The sequence below is a fragment of the Trichoderma reesei genome (assembly GCF_000167675.1).
Source record: "Trichoderma reesei QM6a unplaced genomic scaffold TRIREscaffold_2, whole genome shotgun sequence".
Taxonomy (NCBI): Eukaryota; Fungi; Ascomycota; class Sordariomycetes; order Hypocreales; family Hypocreaceae; genus Trichoderma; species Trichoderma reesei.
The window spans coordinates 1,509,976-1,526,848 of NW_006711149.1; the positions used below are offsets into that span (position 1 = coordinate 1,509,976).

Below are 16,873 nucleotides of genomic sequence, written 5' to 3' on the forward strand. Positions count from 1 at the left end.
CGAGAGAAGCGCACCAATAGGCAAGATGTGTAGTACTAGTATATCGAAGCTGACAAGAATGGTTTCGATCTTCCTAGGGGTAGTACATAGTAGTACCACTAACTTTGAACCAGCCGAACGGGCCGAGACAGGACATGCTTCTCCTTCTTGACGTTCGACGGGGATTTCTTGACTCGCATCCATACGCCGACGCCCCGTCTTACGAATCAGACACAGAAACGCCAGAGAAGAAAAGCTGGGAGTTCAAGCCAAGATCTGGAGAGATGGCGTCTTGGTTTTGTTTGATTTCTGGGCGGGCGAACGGGACGGATATGGCGTCCCTTTCGGGCCTGGGGTAAGCTACCTCTATAGGTAGTAGTAGTAGGTATTGACGAGAGTGTGTTGTGTGATTGTTTTTTTGGCGTGTTGTCATGCGTCTAGAACGTTGGATCTCCTTTGCCGCCTTTTCGGACACTACCTCTAGGTAGCAGGTCAGGTCTTGTTTTGGCCGTGCGTTGAAAGTTGCAGCAGGGCCACGCTGAGCTGAGCTGCATGTGGACAGTAAGCAGGACCTGGAATTGCTTGTGTCGGGCTTCTGAACGGCTGGATTCTGGTCGACTGATTCGCAATTGCTTGCTCAACGCCATAGTATTGCATCCAGATTGTCTGCATACTCGAGGCTTCTCCATCATGGCAATTGTCCCGTACCTTCCAGTTGATGACACAGACTCAGACCCTCGGATAAACAGCTTCCAGCTTCCGCCATGCCATGCCCCACCTGCCGGGACCCCTCCATCGATCCTTCCCACTCTGGCTCGTCGCGGTGCGCGTCATTCAATTGGGCGGTTTAATTGCCAGGAACGCGTTTCCTTCCTAAGCTGCAAAAACATCCATGCGACTTGTCGTGAAGCGTGCTTTGACACAACAAAGCGAAAAGAGTCCGTCACTTTTTTTTAATGAGCACAGCATAAACATAGAGAGCATCAGCATCTTTCTTACTGCCCATAGCCTTGTGTTTCTTCTTGTTTGTTCATTTTTTTTCCCCTTCTTCTTTCAATACCTCTCCGTACCTCGTCGCATTGATATGCTGCACATGGTTCTTGTTCGCATCTCTCGTTGGCAGTTTTGAAGCGAGATCCTCCTACGATCCGTGTGCTATGCGCCTTGACGAAGCGTGTCTGACGCCAGGTTCCTCTACCGTCACGACCGGGCTAGGATTGTGCGCGTTTCTCGACTAAATCAAAGGGAAAAGCATAGCATAACATAGCATAGCATACCCGATCTCGACCTCGTTCCACACCTCTTCACATCCGCTCGAGTTTTACGTTTTCGACACGATAGTCATACCTGCCGACTCGAGCCATGTACCTCCCGCGGTCCCTAATCTCCAAGCTCTACTCGCATCTCCAAAATACCCGCCATCCTCTCTCCCCGGCCGTCCTGATCCTCGTCGCGCTCGAGCCGGACGCTCTCTGCGCCTGTCGCATCCTCACCCGCCTACTCAAACATGACTATATTCCGCACAAGATCCAGCCCGTTGCGGGTTACAGCGACCTGGAAAAGGCAGGCAAGGAGCTTGTTGTACCGATGATGGAGTCGCAGGGAGGCAGTGGAGGCGTTGTCATCTGCCTTGGGGTCGGTGGCATGGTTGATCTTGGACCAATGCTAGGCTTAGAACCCGAGGGCGAAGAGTCCCCATACAGCGGCGTCGAGGTCTGGGTCTTTGATGCTCACCGGCCGTGGAACCTGGCCAATGTCTTTGGCGGCTTCCCGCTCGAGCCTGCGGATACGGCGTCGAGCTCATACCAGTCAAGGAGTCCGGTCGGGGTCACAGGGGGGGCCATTGGTCGATCATACAACTGTGGCAAGGGCGGCATCATCGTCTACGACGATGGCGACATTGAGGGCGACCTCACGGCCGAACGCGATGCGTATCTTGCGCTTCTGGACATGCCGGACATTGAGGAGCAGGGCGACGAGGATCTTAGCGAAGACGAAAACGATGGCGATCACGCCGACTCGGGCTCAGAGCATGCTCACGCAGGGCAGAAGAGGAAGAGCTTGAATGAGGAGGAGTCTAGCGATGAGGAGGAATCGCGGCCTCGCCAGCGGCGACGAAGCAATTCCGTACGTATGACACGGTTCTCTGTCGTCCCATTTCTAACACATGCCTTAGTCAAGCTGGATAGCCAGCTCTCCTCGCCGGCCAGAGCACAGAGGCTTGCTGTCGATACGACAAGCTGATGCAGGCCTGTCGAGCGATCCCGTCGAACCTCCATCAGGAGCTCAACCGCCGCCGGCCGCCTCAGCTCGCGCGCTGCGGAAACGACTCCTACGAATGCGACAACAGAACGAAGCCGTCCTACACCAATACTACAGGATGGGGTCATCCTACTCCGAGCCCATCTCAGCGATGATGTACTCGCTGGCCTCCGAACTAGGCCGCGATGACAACGACCTGCTGTGGTTGGCCATTGTAGGGGTCACGTCGATGGAGCTGTACGGAAGGTCATCGGCAGGCGTTGCCGCGCCTGTCCGGTCGGGCGCAGGCGGTAGGCCGTCTGGCTGGTTTGGCGTCCGAGGTGCTCGACTGCGACAGCTCCTGAGAGATGAGGTTCGGAGACTGAACCCTCCAGAGATGACTAATGGGCGAGTTGCTCCCGAGAACAATGGCATCATACCAACCACGGCCAGGAACCCTGAAGACACGGGCATTCGCCTGTCTCCAGAGCCAAGGTTTCTACTGATCCGCCATTGGAGCCTCTACGACAGCATGCTGCATTCGCCCTATCTCTTTTCCAGGCTAAGAACTTGGAGCGAAGCGGGCATCAAGCGGCTGCACAAGCTCCTCGCCAAGATGGGAGTCAGCCTGGCGCAGTGCAAGCAGAGCTACACGCACATGGACATGATGCTGAAGCGCGAGCTGAGGGCGAAACTGTTAAAGTACGGATCGCTCTACAACCTCGATGAGATGGTGCCCGCGGTTGATACGGACGGCAAGGATCGCGCAGGAGCCAAAGATGGATGGGGCTTTGTCCGCAGCTGGGGATGGCGCGCAACTCTCAGTGCCCAGGACGTCGGGGTCGTGATTGGCGCTCTGCTAGAGGTCGGAAAACATGCCCATGCTCTGGACACGACAAACGGAGGGCCGAGCCAGGTAACGCGTGAGATGGAGGACGAGTCGGAGCTGGCTGCCGAGGGCGAGGAATGGGTGCATCGCTTCTGGGAGGCATATGACGCGTTGGAAAAGTGAGTTGCGAGTTGGAAACGAACGTGGAAGACGAGAGGCGGATATGCTGACATGTTGACTGCAGTATCGATGCCCTCAAGGCTGGACTACCGACGGCACAGTTTTTGCACCGCGCAATCTACCGTACCGGGACCTCTCTGATCAACAAGAAACAGATCAAGCACCTCCGTGCTTTCCGCATGTGCGTCGTCAAAGATGGCCCCGACGTCGCGCTCTTTACGCACCCGGCTGCCTTGACGAAGCTGGCTCTCTGGATCGGAGAGGCGCTGGCCGAGCAAGAAAAAGAAACCCAGGGCAAGCTGTCACACGGAGGCCGCGGAACACCATTGGTAGTGGCGAGCCTCAACGAGAAGCGTGGAGTCTACACCGTTGTGGGCACGGGAGGCGGCGGAGGACCGGATACCCTATTTCTAAACAAGGCGACGAAGCAGGAACGGCAGTCAAAGAAGGAAGCCAAGGCACGCAAGAAAGAAGAGGCGCGCAAGGCCAAGGAAAAGATTCGCAAAGAGAAGCGTGCGGCTCGGCGGGCTGCGACCCAAGACAACGACGACAATGGAGACGATGACGAGCTGGAGACGGAGTCCGAGGCCTCTGAATCGTCAGAGTCGGAAGACGACTCGGATGATGAGGAGATGAATGATCGGGGCTACGGTCTCAACAAGTTTGGCAACGCGTTTCAAGAAGTTGTTGCCGAGACGAGCGCGCGTGTCCGGATCGATAGCTTTGAGCACTCGGTTGTGGAGGTCAAGAAGGAAGACTTGGGCGCCTTTCTCGAGAGCCTGAGCGAAAAGGCTGTTGTGGGCTGATTTGCCCCGGCTCGTGGATCTTTGGACGCCCTGATCCGGGATATGGACAGCGAATCGCGGGGTCTTCGAATTCAGGCAACGAACAGTGTTGGAAGGGTACCTATGTAGGCATGTTGCTGTTCTATAATTGTCACTTTGTTTTCTATTATTCTTCTTCATTGTTTTTCGGAAAGGTGTTATAGGGGGGAGGGGGAAAATGGAAACGGCACACATGATATCGAATGGATGAACGGTTTAGTGGAAGGAAGGGAGTTTCAAGGGTGGATGAAGAGACACCAGGTTGAGCGTCGGGGGTATTTTGAGGGTAGCTTGACTTTTATCTTCACAATGAATAGAGGACTATTAGGTATATGACCTTTTGTGTGAGAATTCATTGCTCTGTGTCTGCAGTGCTATGATCGCTTCGATTTGTTTGTAGACTGTGAAAGGCTCGAGGAGCAGAAGATGGCTTAGTCAGCACGATATGACATGCTGCGTCTCAACCCCACACGCGGGGCAGCTGCTGGACCTGCGACTCTCGTCATGTATTAGCTCTACAACCTCCCAACTCCCAACTCCAATCATCAACGCATCACGCATCCCTACCCGACTATATTTCTCGCCGAATCTCGCCTTCATAAACACACGGCCACAGACACAAAGCATCAAAGAGGAACTCGCGCCTTCGACAGATCCCCCGGCCATGGACGCTCCCAGCTCCAACCCTCTTCTGTCCACGCAGAAGAGCTCCCAGCTCCAGGCCGTCCTGCACCCGCTGGTGCTGCTCACAATCTCCGACTACATCACACGGCACACGCTGCGCGAGCAAAAGGGCCCCATTATCGGAGCCCTGCTGGGCCAGCAAAATGGCCGTGAAATCACCATTGAGCACGCCTTTGAGTGCCACGTCCAGGAAGCACCCCAGGTAGAGGGAGGCTACCTGATCAACGCAGCCAAGTTCAGCGCAAGGCTGGAGCAGAGTACGGCGAGACGGACCTTTTGGCCAACGTAAAAACCAGAAGTGCTTTGCTAACTTTTTATTATTCGCTAGTGTGTCTCGTGCACAAGGACCGCAAACTGGACTTTGTCGGCTGGTACACCCTGCTGTCGTCATCAGGCCCATCGCCCACCATCCTGCCGATCCACAACCAGATCCTCGAGAACTGGAACGAGTCTGCCGTCCTGCTTGGCTTCCATCCCCAGGAGGTCCTGCAGCACTCCGTAGGCGGCAAGCTACCGCTGACGATATACGAGAGCAACTACGAGGTCGACGATGTCCGGGGTGAAAACGACGGCGAGGACAAGAAGATGGACGATGGCGAGTCCACGCTCAAGCTCAAGTTCCGCGAGGTGCCGTACTCGGTCGAGACGGACGAGACGGAGATGATTAGCATGAACTACGTGGCCAGCGGCGGGGGAAACGCGACGGCCAGCGCTCCCGCGCCGACGACCAAGGAGGAACGGACGGCTCGTTCCATAGAGTCGAACGGAAAGGGGAAGCGGAGGCTGGTGGAGAGCGAGGTCGAAGACAACAAGAAGGACGCGGCGGTGGATGAGGCCTCTGCTCTTTCGCGGGAGGAGGAGGAGATGCTGGCGTCGCTGACGGCCAAGGCAAACGCCATCAAGATGCTTCACTCGCGGATCCAGCTCATCACCACCTACCTGCAGCGTCTGCCGCCTTCGTTCGTCAACGGAGATGCTCAGGACGGGGGGGAGAGCATGGACACGGACTCCAACAACACCGTCCCGTCGCTCAATATCCTCCGGCAGATCCAGGCCCTGGTGAGCCGCCTCGACCTCGTCATCCCCTCAGACAGGGAGGCCTTTGAGAGGGAAGTACAGAGCGAGACGAACAATGTCCATCTCCTGGGCCTCTTGAACTCCATCATGCAGGGCGTCGTCCAGGCAAAGGACGTGGGCAGGAAGTTTCACGCGATTGAAGCGAGCAAGACTGCGGCGAGGCGCGGCACCATGGACTACTCGACTGGATCGTTTAATCTCTCTGGGACGGGCGATTTGCACATTTAGAAGTGAATTGAAAAAGGGGAGGGGGGGGGGCTTATGGGTTGTTGCCCCTTTTGCATGCTGCTCTTTTTCTCTTTTTTTTGCTGCACTTTGCGAGAGGGCATGTTTTGGCGTTTTACGGTTCTTTTGCAGTCCCTTTTTCTTTTTGTCTCTGTTTTACACAAGACATGGTTGATAGATGGGTCACGCATGAAATACGACGAGGGCTCGTATGCTTTGCCCCGGGTCAATGAACGGAATAAATGAAAGCAGTCGGTTATAATGGCCAAATGGTTGATATCCATCACAAGTTTCCGGCATTCTCACGCATTGTATTGCTCATAAAGTGTTATATCGATAATAACATGGACACTATTTTCACGTAAAAAAAGCCGTAATCGTCCACCACGGCAGAAAAGGAAAACAAAAAAGTATCTACCTAGCAAAGGCAACCAATTCCATTGTACATCAAATAACAAGTAGTCACAGCCCGCTCAAAAAGTGCTCGTGGCCAACCGACTCGCCGCATTCCTAGCATCAATCCTATCCTCGTCATCCTCCTCCAGGCCGACCAAGTTGCCCAGGCCGCCGCCGAGCTTGCCCGCGCCGCCAGGCTCCTTGCCGCCGTCGCCTTCGCCGGCCTCGTCGGGGAGAAGCTTGCTGCCGGCGACGGAGGCGGTGCGGCTGGTGGCGTCCGAGCGGCGGGGGACGCCGCTCCAGGCGTCCCCCTTAGGGCCCTGGCTGGCGGCGAGGCTGGTCCGGCGGACGGTGGGGTGGGCTTCGCGGCCGAGGCGGCTGAGGCCGCCGGAGGCGTCGATGGACCGGATGTCGGCCCTGACGCTCTCGAGGAGGGCGAGGGAGCGGCGCTCGGCCTCAATCTCGCGCAGGACGAGCTCCCTGATTTCGAGGCGCAGGTCGTTTGCCGTCCGCTCGAACCACCTGCGGCGCTCCTGGACGAGGTTCTGCGTGACCCGGCTCGTCTTGTGGAACAGCTGGGTCTCGGTCGTGCGGGCCTCGTCCAGCGCGGCAATGGCCTCGTCCACCTTTTCCCGCCGCACGCTGGAACTGGCCTTGAGGCGGTCGGCGGCGTTGAGCTTGCTCCGCGTCACCTCCTGGGCCTGCAGGTACTCGCGGATGAGGATCTGGCGGTTGGTGAGCGTCTCCTTGACGATGAAGGCGTCCTGCGAGTGGTACTGGAACGGGTCCCCGATGGTCGTCGCCTCGGCCGTCGCCTGGGCGGCGTGGTAGTCGCCGACGGTCTGGATGACTCTGCCCAGCTTCTTGTAGGCGTTTGCCAGGCCTGGGTGCGGCTCCTGGACGTGCATGGCACCGAGCTTGACACCGTAATCAGACTCGGCAAGACCAAGACCTGCCGTATCGCATTAGTAAGGCGGACCAAGCTCTGAACCGTGATGTTTAGCCTACCTCTTCGAGCCTTGACGAGCTTGTCAACCTTGTGGCCGGCATCCATCGTACCGAGGTAAAACAGCTTGACAATGGGACGAGCCTCTGCGAGCTCAGGGGTATCATCAGGAGGCGGGGCGAACTGCTTCAGAATCTTCCTGCGGACACCGGTCGCGGGCTGCTTCCTCTTCACCAGCGGGCTATAGCCAAAGTCGCTTTCCACAAAGAGCACCATCTCGTCGTCCCTCATCAGAACCTCGTTGCCGCAGACGTAGTTGAACCATCGCTGCATCAGAGCCTTGACGCGATTCTCGTCCTCCTCGGTACCGGCGCCAGCAGACGTGATCGGGGGAGGAACAGCGGGAACTAGGGCTTCTGGGTTGGCAGATATCAAATGCTCTCCCAGCTTGACGAATTCGGAATGCAGACGTCGGACATCTCGGTACTGGGTGGTGCGGAATCGAGGCAGGTTTGTCTATGAGAGGGGATACTGTTAGATTCAATCCCATTCTTTGCAGTGAGACGGCATGTCCCAAACTTACGTGGACATCGAATCGCAGTATCGGATCCTTCTTTCCCGTGCGCTCCAGCCCTGTAATCTTGGCTTGCAGCCTGAATTGGGGCTGCGGCGGCTTCCGAGGCTGCTGCTGCGGCTCTTCTGACGGGGCCTCTGTCGAAGCCGTCGACTGGGCAGCCTCCGACTCGGCAGTCTGAGACACAGTCTCAGTCTCTGATGCCGCCGCCGCCGCCACGCCCGCATCTCCAAAGTCGCCCTCTCCACCCGCGGTGGGAGTTATTGAGCCCGACTGCGGAAAGACGTCGTCGCCGTTGGACGGCTGCGGGGTGTACGGAAACGCGGGGACAGGGGCATCGCCAGTGAGGCTCGCGAAGCTGGTGCGGTCGTGCTGGGGGGACGATCCGGGCGTGTTGCCCCAGGGAGACGCCGCAGGGTCCTCGGTCTCGTGTATGGAGGCGCTGTAGTCCATGGCGGTTGCGGTCGTAGAAGCAACGCTCTCTCTCTAGCGGCAATATATGAGGGCGTAGCACACAATGTCCGAGTGATGGCGGGGGTGCCTTTGCGAGGCGCTTTGCGAGGCGAGGATGATGCGGGCGAGAGTGATGTGAGCAGATTGTTGTCAATAGTGAGTCTTGTTCATCCCCGTGAGAGGCGCAGATTGGAGGCACGGCAAATGGCTGGTGCGCGAGGCTTTGGTTTCCGCCTGGGCGAAGCTGCGGATTCAGTTCGGCTACGTAAGTTGATGTTGCGACGACATTCAGAGTGGGGACCGTATTGAATGGCAGCAAGTATGGGGAGGCAGCGCTGATTGGCTGGACAGACGCGGGTTATCGCGCTTGGCTAGACGCTGCGAAGCTCTTATCGCATGGCTGAAAGGGGCTTAGCGCGGGCCAGTGGGGAACAAAAATTCGTTATCGAAGCTTACCAGTGATGCATCTTTCGAGAATATTGTCTTGGCTGGATCATTGCGCGCGCATATCTTGTTCATCAATCGTGGTTTATTATATCCAGAAAATACACAATGGGAAAGAAGAGGTCAAGAGAGGAGGCCAAGGATGCGCCGCCGGCTGATGCTGGTGCCGAGCGCATGGACGAGGACAGCAGCGATGACGAGGTGAGAGCGAAGAGAGAGAGAGAGAGAGAGAGAGAGAGAGAGAGAGACAATGGCTTCATAGGGACAATTTGCGCTGACGGGCCCAGGACTTTGACATGGTCAACGTCGAGTTCGAATGGTTCAACTTTGACCCCGAGATCGACTTCCACGGCACAAAGTCGCTGCTGCGGCAGCTCTTCGACGTCGACGCCAACCTCTTCAACATGTCTGCGCTGTCAGACCTCGTCCTGTCGCAACCGACAATCGGCTCGACGGTCAAGGTCGACGGCAAGGCCAACGACGCCTACGCCATGCTCACGGTCCTCAACACGTACGAGCACCGCGAAAAGGAGCCCATGAAGGACATTCTCAAGTACCTTGTCGACAAGGCGCAGACCAACCCGTCAATATCGGCCGTCGCGGAGCTCCTCGGCGCGCAAAAGCCCGTCGGGCTCGTCCTTTCCGAGCGCCTCATCAACATGCCGTCGGAGATTGCGCCACCGCTGTATACGATGCTCGTCGAGGAGGTGGAGGATGCGCTGGAGGACAAGGAGCCGTACGACTTTTCATACTATCTCATCCTCTCCCGGACGTATCAGGAGGTGGAGTCGACGCTGGACGTGGAGGATCGAAAACGGAAAAAGGCAAAGGAGGAGGCTTCCACCTACCACTTCCACCCCGAGGATGAGGTCCTGGAAAAGTACGCCGTCGCGCACGGCAGCTTCCGGTACACGAAGGAGGACGATGCGGTGGCAGACAGCAAGCGGGCGTTCCAGGAGATGGGCATCAAGACGTTTGGGCACATGATTCTCATTGAGGCGAGTAAATTCAAAGAGGCCGTCAAGGCCGTGGGCGATTATATAGCTGCGCCGCAATAGAAATGGACATTTCAACTTGCTCTAGGTACTCCCTACTCTTCGGGTATGAGCCTCTGCATCAAGTACTCCACCTCCACCTCCTTGGTCAATGGGATGACAAAGTCCTTGTACATGGACACGACGGCGTCCACGTTGATCTTGATGGGCTGCTCCACGCCTTCCAGCAGCGACGGGTCCTTGCCGTACGTCTCGACCTTGAGACGCAGCCGATCGAGGACCTGCTTCTCGACAGCCGCATTGGTGATGGATTCGCCAATGGCTTCGCGGTCCTCGGCCTGGATGAGCTTCGTGTAGTATTCCGGGTCCGACTGGAACTTTGACTCGGCGACAAACTTGCCAAAGTGGATTCTCCGCGACAGGGCCTGCAGGCAGGCAATGTCGCAGGTGGACGTCGAGCCGTAGTTCTCCTGCGCCTCGCCGCGGTCTTCGCGGCCAAAGTCAGGGCACACCTTGGGCAAGAATTTTTCAATGTAAAACTTTTTAATCTTGTCGTTGACGCAGACGGTGTTGTTGTGCAGGATCTTGGGGTAGTTGAGCGGCTTGAGGATGGGCTTCTGGACGGCCTCGGGGAAGTAGGGGTATTCATCGGGCGACTCGAAGCGGCGGATGAGGGACTGCAGCTTTTCCTGCTGGAAAAAGTACCAGTCGAAGAAGCTGAGCTTGCTGTCGGGGATGGAGATTGCGCCGGGCGTGTAGATTGTCTAAGGGCGAAGGGAGAAGCTACGTCAGTAACGCTCCAGACGGGTCGTTTGTTGGAAGCGAATGCTGGTCTCCTGGACAGCCGTGTCCCACCTTGTTGTAGGGGAATTGGACTCGCTCAATCAGATGGAACGTGATTGTGTCTTCGAGGCGACTGGATCAACGCGTCAGAAGGCTTGCGAAGAGCGTGGATCGGGGTCGCGAAAGAGCTCTTTGGAGCTTGGGATGGGACTCACATGAGCTGGAAGCGGATGTGGGTGAGATTCAGCGCGCGCTCGCTGTCGGCCATGTCGACGGCTGAATCCATGCTGAGCAGATGTGACGAAGAAAAGGGGGGGGAGGGCTATCACAAAGGGGATTGAAGTAGACGGCTATGAGTAGGTAGTAAAGAGAAATGACAAAAGTCTATCCAAATAAGCTGACGCCTTGGTGCAAAGAAGCTTTGTGGTATTCTTAGTATTCTTAGTAGTAGTAGAGGCTTCGATGGCTTGGAATGGATTTGGGTCCCGAGACCGGCGGGTGGCTCTGGAGAAAGACTCAGCCGGGCCCCATCTTTTAGTGCAGCCCAGCTTAGTCGTGTCTCGTGCGTGACACATGCCAGAGGGCAAAAAGCTGGGCAAAGCTGGGATAGTATGGCATCAGATGGGTATATAAGACGAGGGATGTAGGTGGACGGCTTTGGCAGCGAGATACAGGTTGGAGAGCTGCTGTAAGCCCTTTTAGATTTACGCGTAAGACGTGAAGCGGTGCTGCAGGACGGCTCGGAGCTGATTGTAGGCATTGTTGCTTGTCTGTATCTGATAGTACTGGCAAATGCATCGTTATCAGTCGACCTCAATGGAGCCATAGATTGGCTACCTTGGATATCATTTGCATCCAATGCTACCTGGGCAATCTCTGCACTCTGTACTTACATAACTCCAGAGCCTTGGAAATATAAGCAGCCCATGGACGTCGATGCCAAAGTCTCACCAAGGGTCCCCTGGCCTGCTTGATCTCAATCTGTCAATGTCATCATCAGAATCCTTCAGCAGCTCCTGGTCCCGTCTTATGCCCTGGAACCCTGGACAAGCCCCAGTGGGGGCATCGAGCCAGCCGCACAGGCAGAGGCTGAAGGTTCCATGGTTCTGGCCCTGTGCGAGAGCAGCGAGCTAACAAGCCAGAATGCCGTACGACAGCAGCTATGTATGCCAGCCAATGTCTCAATGGTCATCAAAAGGGGTCAATGGAGCTTGGGACTTGGTGTAACGACGCATTGAAGCTAATGCAGTTCAATGCGATGGAGGTGCAGAGGTAAGGTAGTGGTAGTAGTAGGCAGGGCAAGCATTTGATGGAAGACGCCGTACCTGAGGTGTAGTAATAAAGCGTGAGGTCTGGTGGGATAAGGTACATGTAGGTATGGATCGGGGCCCGGTATCAATGGATCCGTTACACAGGCGCTGCAAGTAGCGGTACTTGTTCCCGACGGTGCCAATTCGACACCAAAAGGGCAGCTGCAGACACCAACAGCTAGAGGGGTGGCGGCACAGGCCGCTAACAACAGCCGGTTCGCGGCAGCAGTTCAGCAGCTTGGCCCCCGCTTTGCGGCTTGTATCTGTACATGCCGTTGGCCCCCCCGGCTCTCCCCCAGTTCTCGGTTCTTGCTTTTTCTGCGCGTCATCCCAAAATTTCACACCCGCAAGCCAATGCCGGGATTTTGCGATGCAAAGCCTCCGACTTCGTTTCTTCTCTTTTTCTTCCTGCCTGCCTTGACCACGACGAAAATCCCGCCCCTGCCTTGCGCTGCCTCGAGCCCGATCTTGAGCCCCTTCCAGCGCCGGGCCAGCCGTTGAGTAATGGCCGACTCGGAGAGCCATTATGCCTTCGACGATGGCCCCGATGACGAGCAATCCATCATCTCTGTACGTCGCAAAAAAAAAATAAGAAGAATTCAAGAAGAAATTCGCTGCGTTGCGGCGTCGTCGACACTGAGCGCAACAGTCCAGCTAATCAACGACCCGCCTCCTCTCTCCGCAGACCCGAGGCCTCGAGGCCTTTAGCCGAAAGGTCACTGTAACAGCCAGCCAGCTCATGGGCCCGGCCGCAGAGGCATCCGGAGCCCATTACCGCGCCGCCATGGCCGAGGTGCACAAGCAGATGAAGCGCCCCAGCGTCCAGCGCGGCATGTTCTCCATGGCCCGGTCCAGCCCGACGGAGATTGTGCGGTCCAAGCTGTCCACGGCCGAGATCCAGCACCGCGCCCTCACCCACCTGCCCGACGAGCTGCTGTCCAACATCCCCGACCACCAGAACGCCTACTCGCTCTTCCAGGGCTTCCAGGCCAGCTTCCCCGACCTGGCCCAGGACGGCAAGAAGCACCGCCGCCGCCCGTCGAGGGGCCGCAAGCTGCTCGAGGAGGGCGAGGGCACGCCCGCGACGCCGACCAAGCTGGCCCAGCTCAAGAAGGAGAAGACGGCCATGGTGCACGAGCTGGAGCTGCTGGGCGTGCGCAAGAGCATGGTCAGCTGCGAGATTCGTGAGATTGACAACAAAATCGCCAACCTGTACGGCATGCGCCGGATCGTGCTGGAGCGGTTGGCGGGCTTTGAGCAGGACGAGGCGTCGCTTGAGCACGATGGTAGGTTAACATTGTATATGGACTCATCTTCCTCTTTTTTCTTCCTCTAGTCATCTTCCTCTAGTCATTTTCCTTTTCCTCCCCGTTATTCACAGTCAGATTGTTGACCTTTTCTCAGTCATGGATCTCGAGTTGAAAATCGACGAAGTCCAAGCCATTGTCGACGAGGCCGAGGAGCTTGCTCGCAATACCGCCACAAAGGACGAGCGAGACCTGGTGGGCGATGCCGACGACCACGATCCTGAATTCATGTCCAAATCTGTCTACGAAAAGCTACCCGCCACCGAAGGCAAGCAGCGCAAGACGAAAAAGGTTCATCGCCGGAAATCAATGGCCATCCTGCACGAGCACTTTGCGCCCGGATCCAACATTCGCGAAATCCGAGCCCACCGAGATACGATTACTGCCATGGACTTTGATGCGCCTTTTGGGACTTTGGTTACTGCTGCATTGGACGACACTGTCCGGGTCTGGGATCTGAATGCTGGGCGATGCATGGGCTATCTAGAGGGCCACACGGCTTCAGTACGTGCTCTGCAGGTCGAGGATAACATTCTGGCTACTGGTTCTATGGACGCCACCATCAGGTTATGGGATTTGAGCAAAACACACTACAACCCTCAAGGCGGAAAGGAGGTTGGCGACGAGGACGAGGACGCCATTGCCTTTGAGCACCCCGATGCTCAGCCGATTGAGCCGCCAGAGGGCAGCATGGACGACTGCGCGCTCTACACCCTGTCATCTCACGTCGACGAAATCACCGCGCTTCACTTCAGGGGGGATGTTTTGGTGTCCGGCTCTGCAGACAAGACGATCCGGCATTGGGACCTGGAAAAGGGCCGCTGCGTGCAGACGCTCGACGTCATGTGGGCGGCTGCGCAGGCGTCGGCCATTGCCACGACTGACGATACGTGGAGGCCGACCGGCCGGGCTCAAGGAACCTCGGCCGACTTTGTCGGTGCCCTGCAAGTGTTTGAGTCGGCGCTGGCTTGCGGTACTGCCGACGGCATGGTGCGCCTGTGGGATCTGCGAAGCGGCCAGGTTCACCGGAGCTTGGTGGGCCACACGGGAGCCGTGACATGTCTGCAGTTTGATGATGTGCATCTGGTGACTGGCAGCTTGGACCGAAGCATCAGAGTGAGTCTCCCCTATCTCTTACCTATTCTCATTGAGGTATCCCCACTGACGCGAGCCGCAGATATGGGATCTCCGAACGGGGTCCATCTACGACGCCTACGCCTACGACAACCCCGTCACCAGCATGATGTTTGATGCGCGACGGATCGTCAGCGCGGCCAGCGAGGACGTGGTCAAGGTGTACGACAAGGTCGAGGGCCGGCAGTGGGACTGCGGCGCGGGCATTGCCGCGTCCGAGGGCGGCAAGAAGGCCGCCATTGTCGAGCGGGTGCGTCTTCGAGACGGCTACCTGGTGGAGGGTAGACGGGATGGCATTGTGGGTGTGTGGACTTGTTAGAGTATAGGGAAAGCAAAGGCGGCGGCAGCACAAGCGATGTAACGAAAAATCTTGATGTCTTGTACGTTAAATGATGGGTATGGTTGAAGAAGGGGGGGGTTTTGTGTGGGAAAATTTGATGAATATGATGTTATCCGACCTTTTGAGATGTGTGAGTGAGTGTGAAGCTACGACTGATTTTGTACAATTTATCAAGTTGGAAATTGGTAGAAACCCAAGTATTTATTAGGAATAATACGATGCCCGAGATAATGACTTGATAAGATATCGCATCTGTAAGGTAGTTGCAATCGCTGAGCACAAGTTGGTACTCGTACGTTGACGTGTATTGATGCTACCATTTACCCTACAAAAGGTGGAGGGAGAAAATGACCTCAACTTTTCTTACAGCTAGGTACTGGGTAAGTCTTTACCCTTCAACGCCATCGCCAGAGTCTCATACTCTTTCCGTTGGCCACTCATTTACAATTCACATCTCATCTCACGCAATTGTATTCATCATATATCACATCATGTCGTCCCTCCGCGACCAGGTCCTCTCGCATTACCGGCACGCCGCAAACACCATCGCCTCAACCATCTACAATCCTCCTACCCCAGCATCCAACCCTCCCCAGTCCTCTATCCCCCCAGACTTAGATCCTAGAGCTCAAGCCCTACAAGCCCTCCTCCATCGCCAAGCCATCCTCCTCCTCAAACTAGACTCAACCGCCCAAAACGACAACACAAAGACACCCGACATTGACCAGCGCCTCCTCCAGCAGCGCCTGTCCGATCTCGCATCAATCTGCATGACGGCGTTTTACGCGTACCGATTTGATTTGCTACCGCATCACTGGCGATGGATGTACACTGACACATTAATCCTCATGTCCCATTACAAAGTCGTGCAGAGTATCCGACGGGCAAGGTTCAGCGAGGATATGCTGCTAGACGGGGTAGTGGAGGATCTGGACAGGGCGCTGATTGTAGCTGGAGGAGCGGGAGAAGCCCTGGGCAGGACGTGGATCGAGAAGACGCTGGATCTCCTTGAGCGTTTCAGTAAAGAAGAAGAAGAAGAAGCTGCGAGAACAAAACTCCCTCGGAACCACAAACAAGGGCTTCTTCTTCTGCAGCAGGATTCAAGGTTTTCAACCGCCGAACCATATGGTCGACCGACTCTTTCGCCGGAAAAGACGTGTCCCCGGTACGAGAACTGGACGCTGGATCGCTTCGAGAGATACATGAACGAAGACAGCCAAGGAAAGCCGAAACCGATTGTCTTTACGGATCTGATAGGGGACTGGCCTGCGTTTGAGGACAGGCCGTGGAGGAGTGCGGAGTATCTCCTCGAGAGGACGTTTGGAGGGCGGAGGCTTGTGCCTGTTGAGGTGGGGAGGAGTTATGTCGATGAGGGATGGAGGCAGGAGTTGATTTCCTTCAAGGCGTTTTTAAAGAGATACATTGATCCTACCCTGTTTCCCTCCTCCGAGGATGAAGATGACAACAAGCTCGGGAATAATCCAACAAAGGAGGCATCGAAAAGGATCGGATATCTTGCCCAGCACAACCTGTTTCAACAAATCCCCGCTCTGAGAAACGACATCCAAGTCCCCGACTTCTGCTGGGCCGACGTCCCTCCCCATCCAACGGAGCCCTCCAAGCAGAACCAGCCTCGTCTCGAGGTGCCCCAGCTCAACGCCTGGTTCGGCCCAGCGAGGACAATCACGCCCTTGCATACAGACGGATACCACAACTTGCTCTGCCAGGTCGTCGGAACGAAATACGTGCGGCTGTACGCCCCCGAGGAAACAAAGTGGTTAAGGCCGAGGGGCACGGAACACGGTGTTGATATGAGCAATACGAGCGAGCTGGACATTGGTGTGCTCGAGGGCTGGGACGAGGAGGAAGAAGAGGATGATGGTCGTGGTGCTGCTGCTGCTGTTGAGTGGGAGAGCGTGAGGAGGGAGCTGGAGGGCGTGCCGTATTGGGAGACGGTGCTGAGGCCGGGGGATACGCTGGTGATTCCCATCGGGTGGTGGCATTACGTGCGCAGCTTGAGTATCAGCTTCAGCGTCAGTTTCTGGTGGAACTAGAACTACCTTGTGTTTGTACACTTGAGATATTGATCACGACCTCACGAGCTTTGAGTCAGGAATGATGACACTGTCGTGTAACTCATAGAGGAGAGAAA

General features: G+C 56.3%; 6 protein-coding genes across 6 annotated transcripts; 4 read left to right on the forward strand and 2 right to left on the reverse strand.

Annotated features, from left to right (window-relative positions):
• Window positions 1-1,341: 1,341 nt before the first annotated feature.
• On the forward strand, window positions 1,342-4,035 carry TRIREDRAFT_55467 (uncharacterized protein; the record flags this gene model as incomplete). Its single annotated transcript, XM_006962134.1, has 3 exons — window positions 1,342-2,106; window positions 2,156-3,228; window positions 3,294-4,035. 3 exons carry the CDS (start codon window positions 1,342-1,344, stop codon window positions 4,033-4,035), a joined length of 2,580 nt encoding a protein of 859 aa, XP_006962196.1.
• A 682-nt stretch (window positions 4,036-4,717) lies between these two features.
• TRIREDRAFT_55180 (uncharacterized protein) lies at window positions 4,718-6,042 on the forward strand (the record flags this gene model as incomplete). The annotated part of the gene is made up of 2 exons (XM_006962135.1): window positions 4,718-4,994; window positions 5,066-6,042. The coding sequence occupies 2 exons, from the start codon at window positions 4,718-4,720 to the stop codon at window positions 6,040-6,042; spliced, it is 1,254 nt and encodes a 417-aa protein (XP_006962197.1).
• A 313-nt stretch (window positions 6,043-6,355) lies between these two features.
• Window positions 6,356-8,532, reverse strand: TRIREDRAFT_45050 (vacuolar sorting protein). The gene is made up of 3 exons (XM_006961980.1): window positions 7,965-8,532; window positions 7,444-7,897; window positions 6,356-7,387 (listed from the first exon to the last, which is right to left on the reverse strand). Exons 1-3 carry the CDS (start codon window positions 8,406-8,408, stop codon window positions 6,513-6,515), a joined length of 1,773 nt encoding a protein of 590 aa, XP_006962042.1. The 5' UTR covers window positions 8,409-8,532; the 3' UTR covers window positions 6,356-6,512.
• Window positions 8,533-8,960: 428 nt separating this feature from the next.
• Window positions 8,961-9,910, forward strand: TRIREDRAFT_55172 (uncharacterized protein; the record flags this gene model as incomplete). The annotated part of the gene is made up of 2 exons (XM_006962136.1): window positions 8,961-9,053; window positions 9,140-9,910. The coding sequence occupies 2 exons, from the start codon at window positions 8,961-8,963 to the stop codon at window positions 9,908-9,910; spliced, it is 864 nt and encodes a 287-aa protein (XP_006962198.1).
• Window positions 9,911-9,942: 32 nt separating this feature from the next.
• Window positions 9,943-10,916, reverse strand: TRIREDRAFT_120219 (chorismate mutase; the record flags this gene model as incomplete). Its single annotated transcript, XM_006962353.1, has 3 exons — window positions 9,943-10,611; window positions 10,703-10,763; window positions 10,846-10,916. The coding sequence occupies 3 exons, from the start codon at window positions 10,914-10,916 to the stop codon at window positions 9,943-9,945; spliced, it is 801 nt and encodes a 266-aa protein (XP_006962415.1).
• Window positions 10,917-12,444: 1,528 nt separating this feature from the next.
• On the forward strand, window positions 12,445-16,775 carry TRIREDRAFT_74962 (Hypothetical protein; the record flags this gene model as incomplete). Its single annotated transcript, XM_006962137.1, has 5 exons — window positions 12,445-12,510; window positions 12,626-13,226; window positions 13,345-14,363; window positions 14,425-14,635; window positions 15,301-16,775. 5 exons carry the CDS (start codon window positions 12,445-12,447, stop codon window positions 16,773-16,775), a joined length of 3,372 nt encoding a protein of 1,123 aa, XP_006962199.1.
• Window positions 16,776-16,873: the final 98 nt, after the last annotated feature.

Excerpts from the sequence above, each read along its gene's own strand:
- TRIREDRAFT_45050 (XM_006961980.1), bottom strand. The coding sequence starts at position 8,408 with ATGGACTACAGCGCCTCCATACACGAGACCGAGGACCCTGCGGCGTCT. Across the intron at positions 7,898-7,964 it reads TACTGCGATTCGATGTCCAC|ACAAACCTGCCTCGATTCCG; the intron begins GTAAGTTTGGGA and ends CCCCTCTCATAG. Across the intron at positions 7,388-7,443 it reads GCTCGTCAAGGCTCGAAGAG|GTCTTGGTCTTGCCGAGTCT; the intron begins GTAGGCTAAACA and ends GCGATACGGCAG.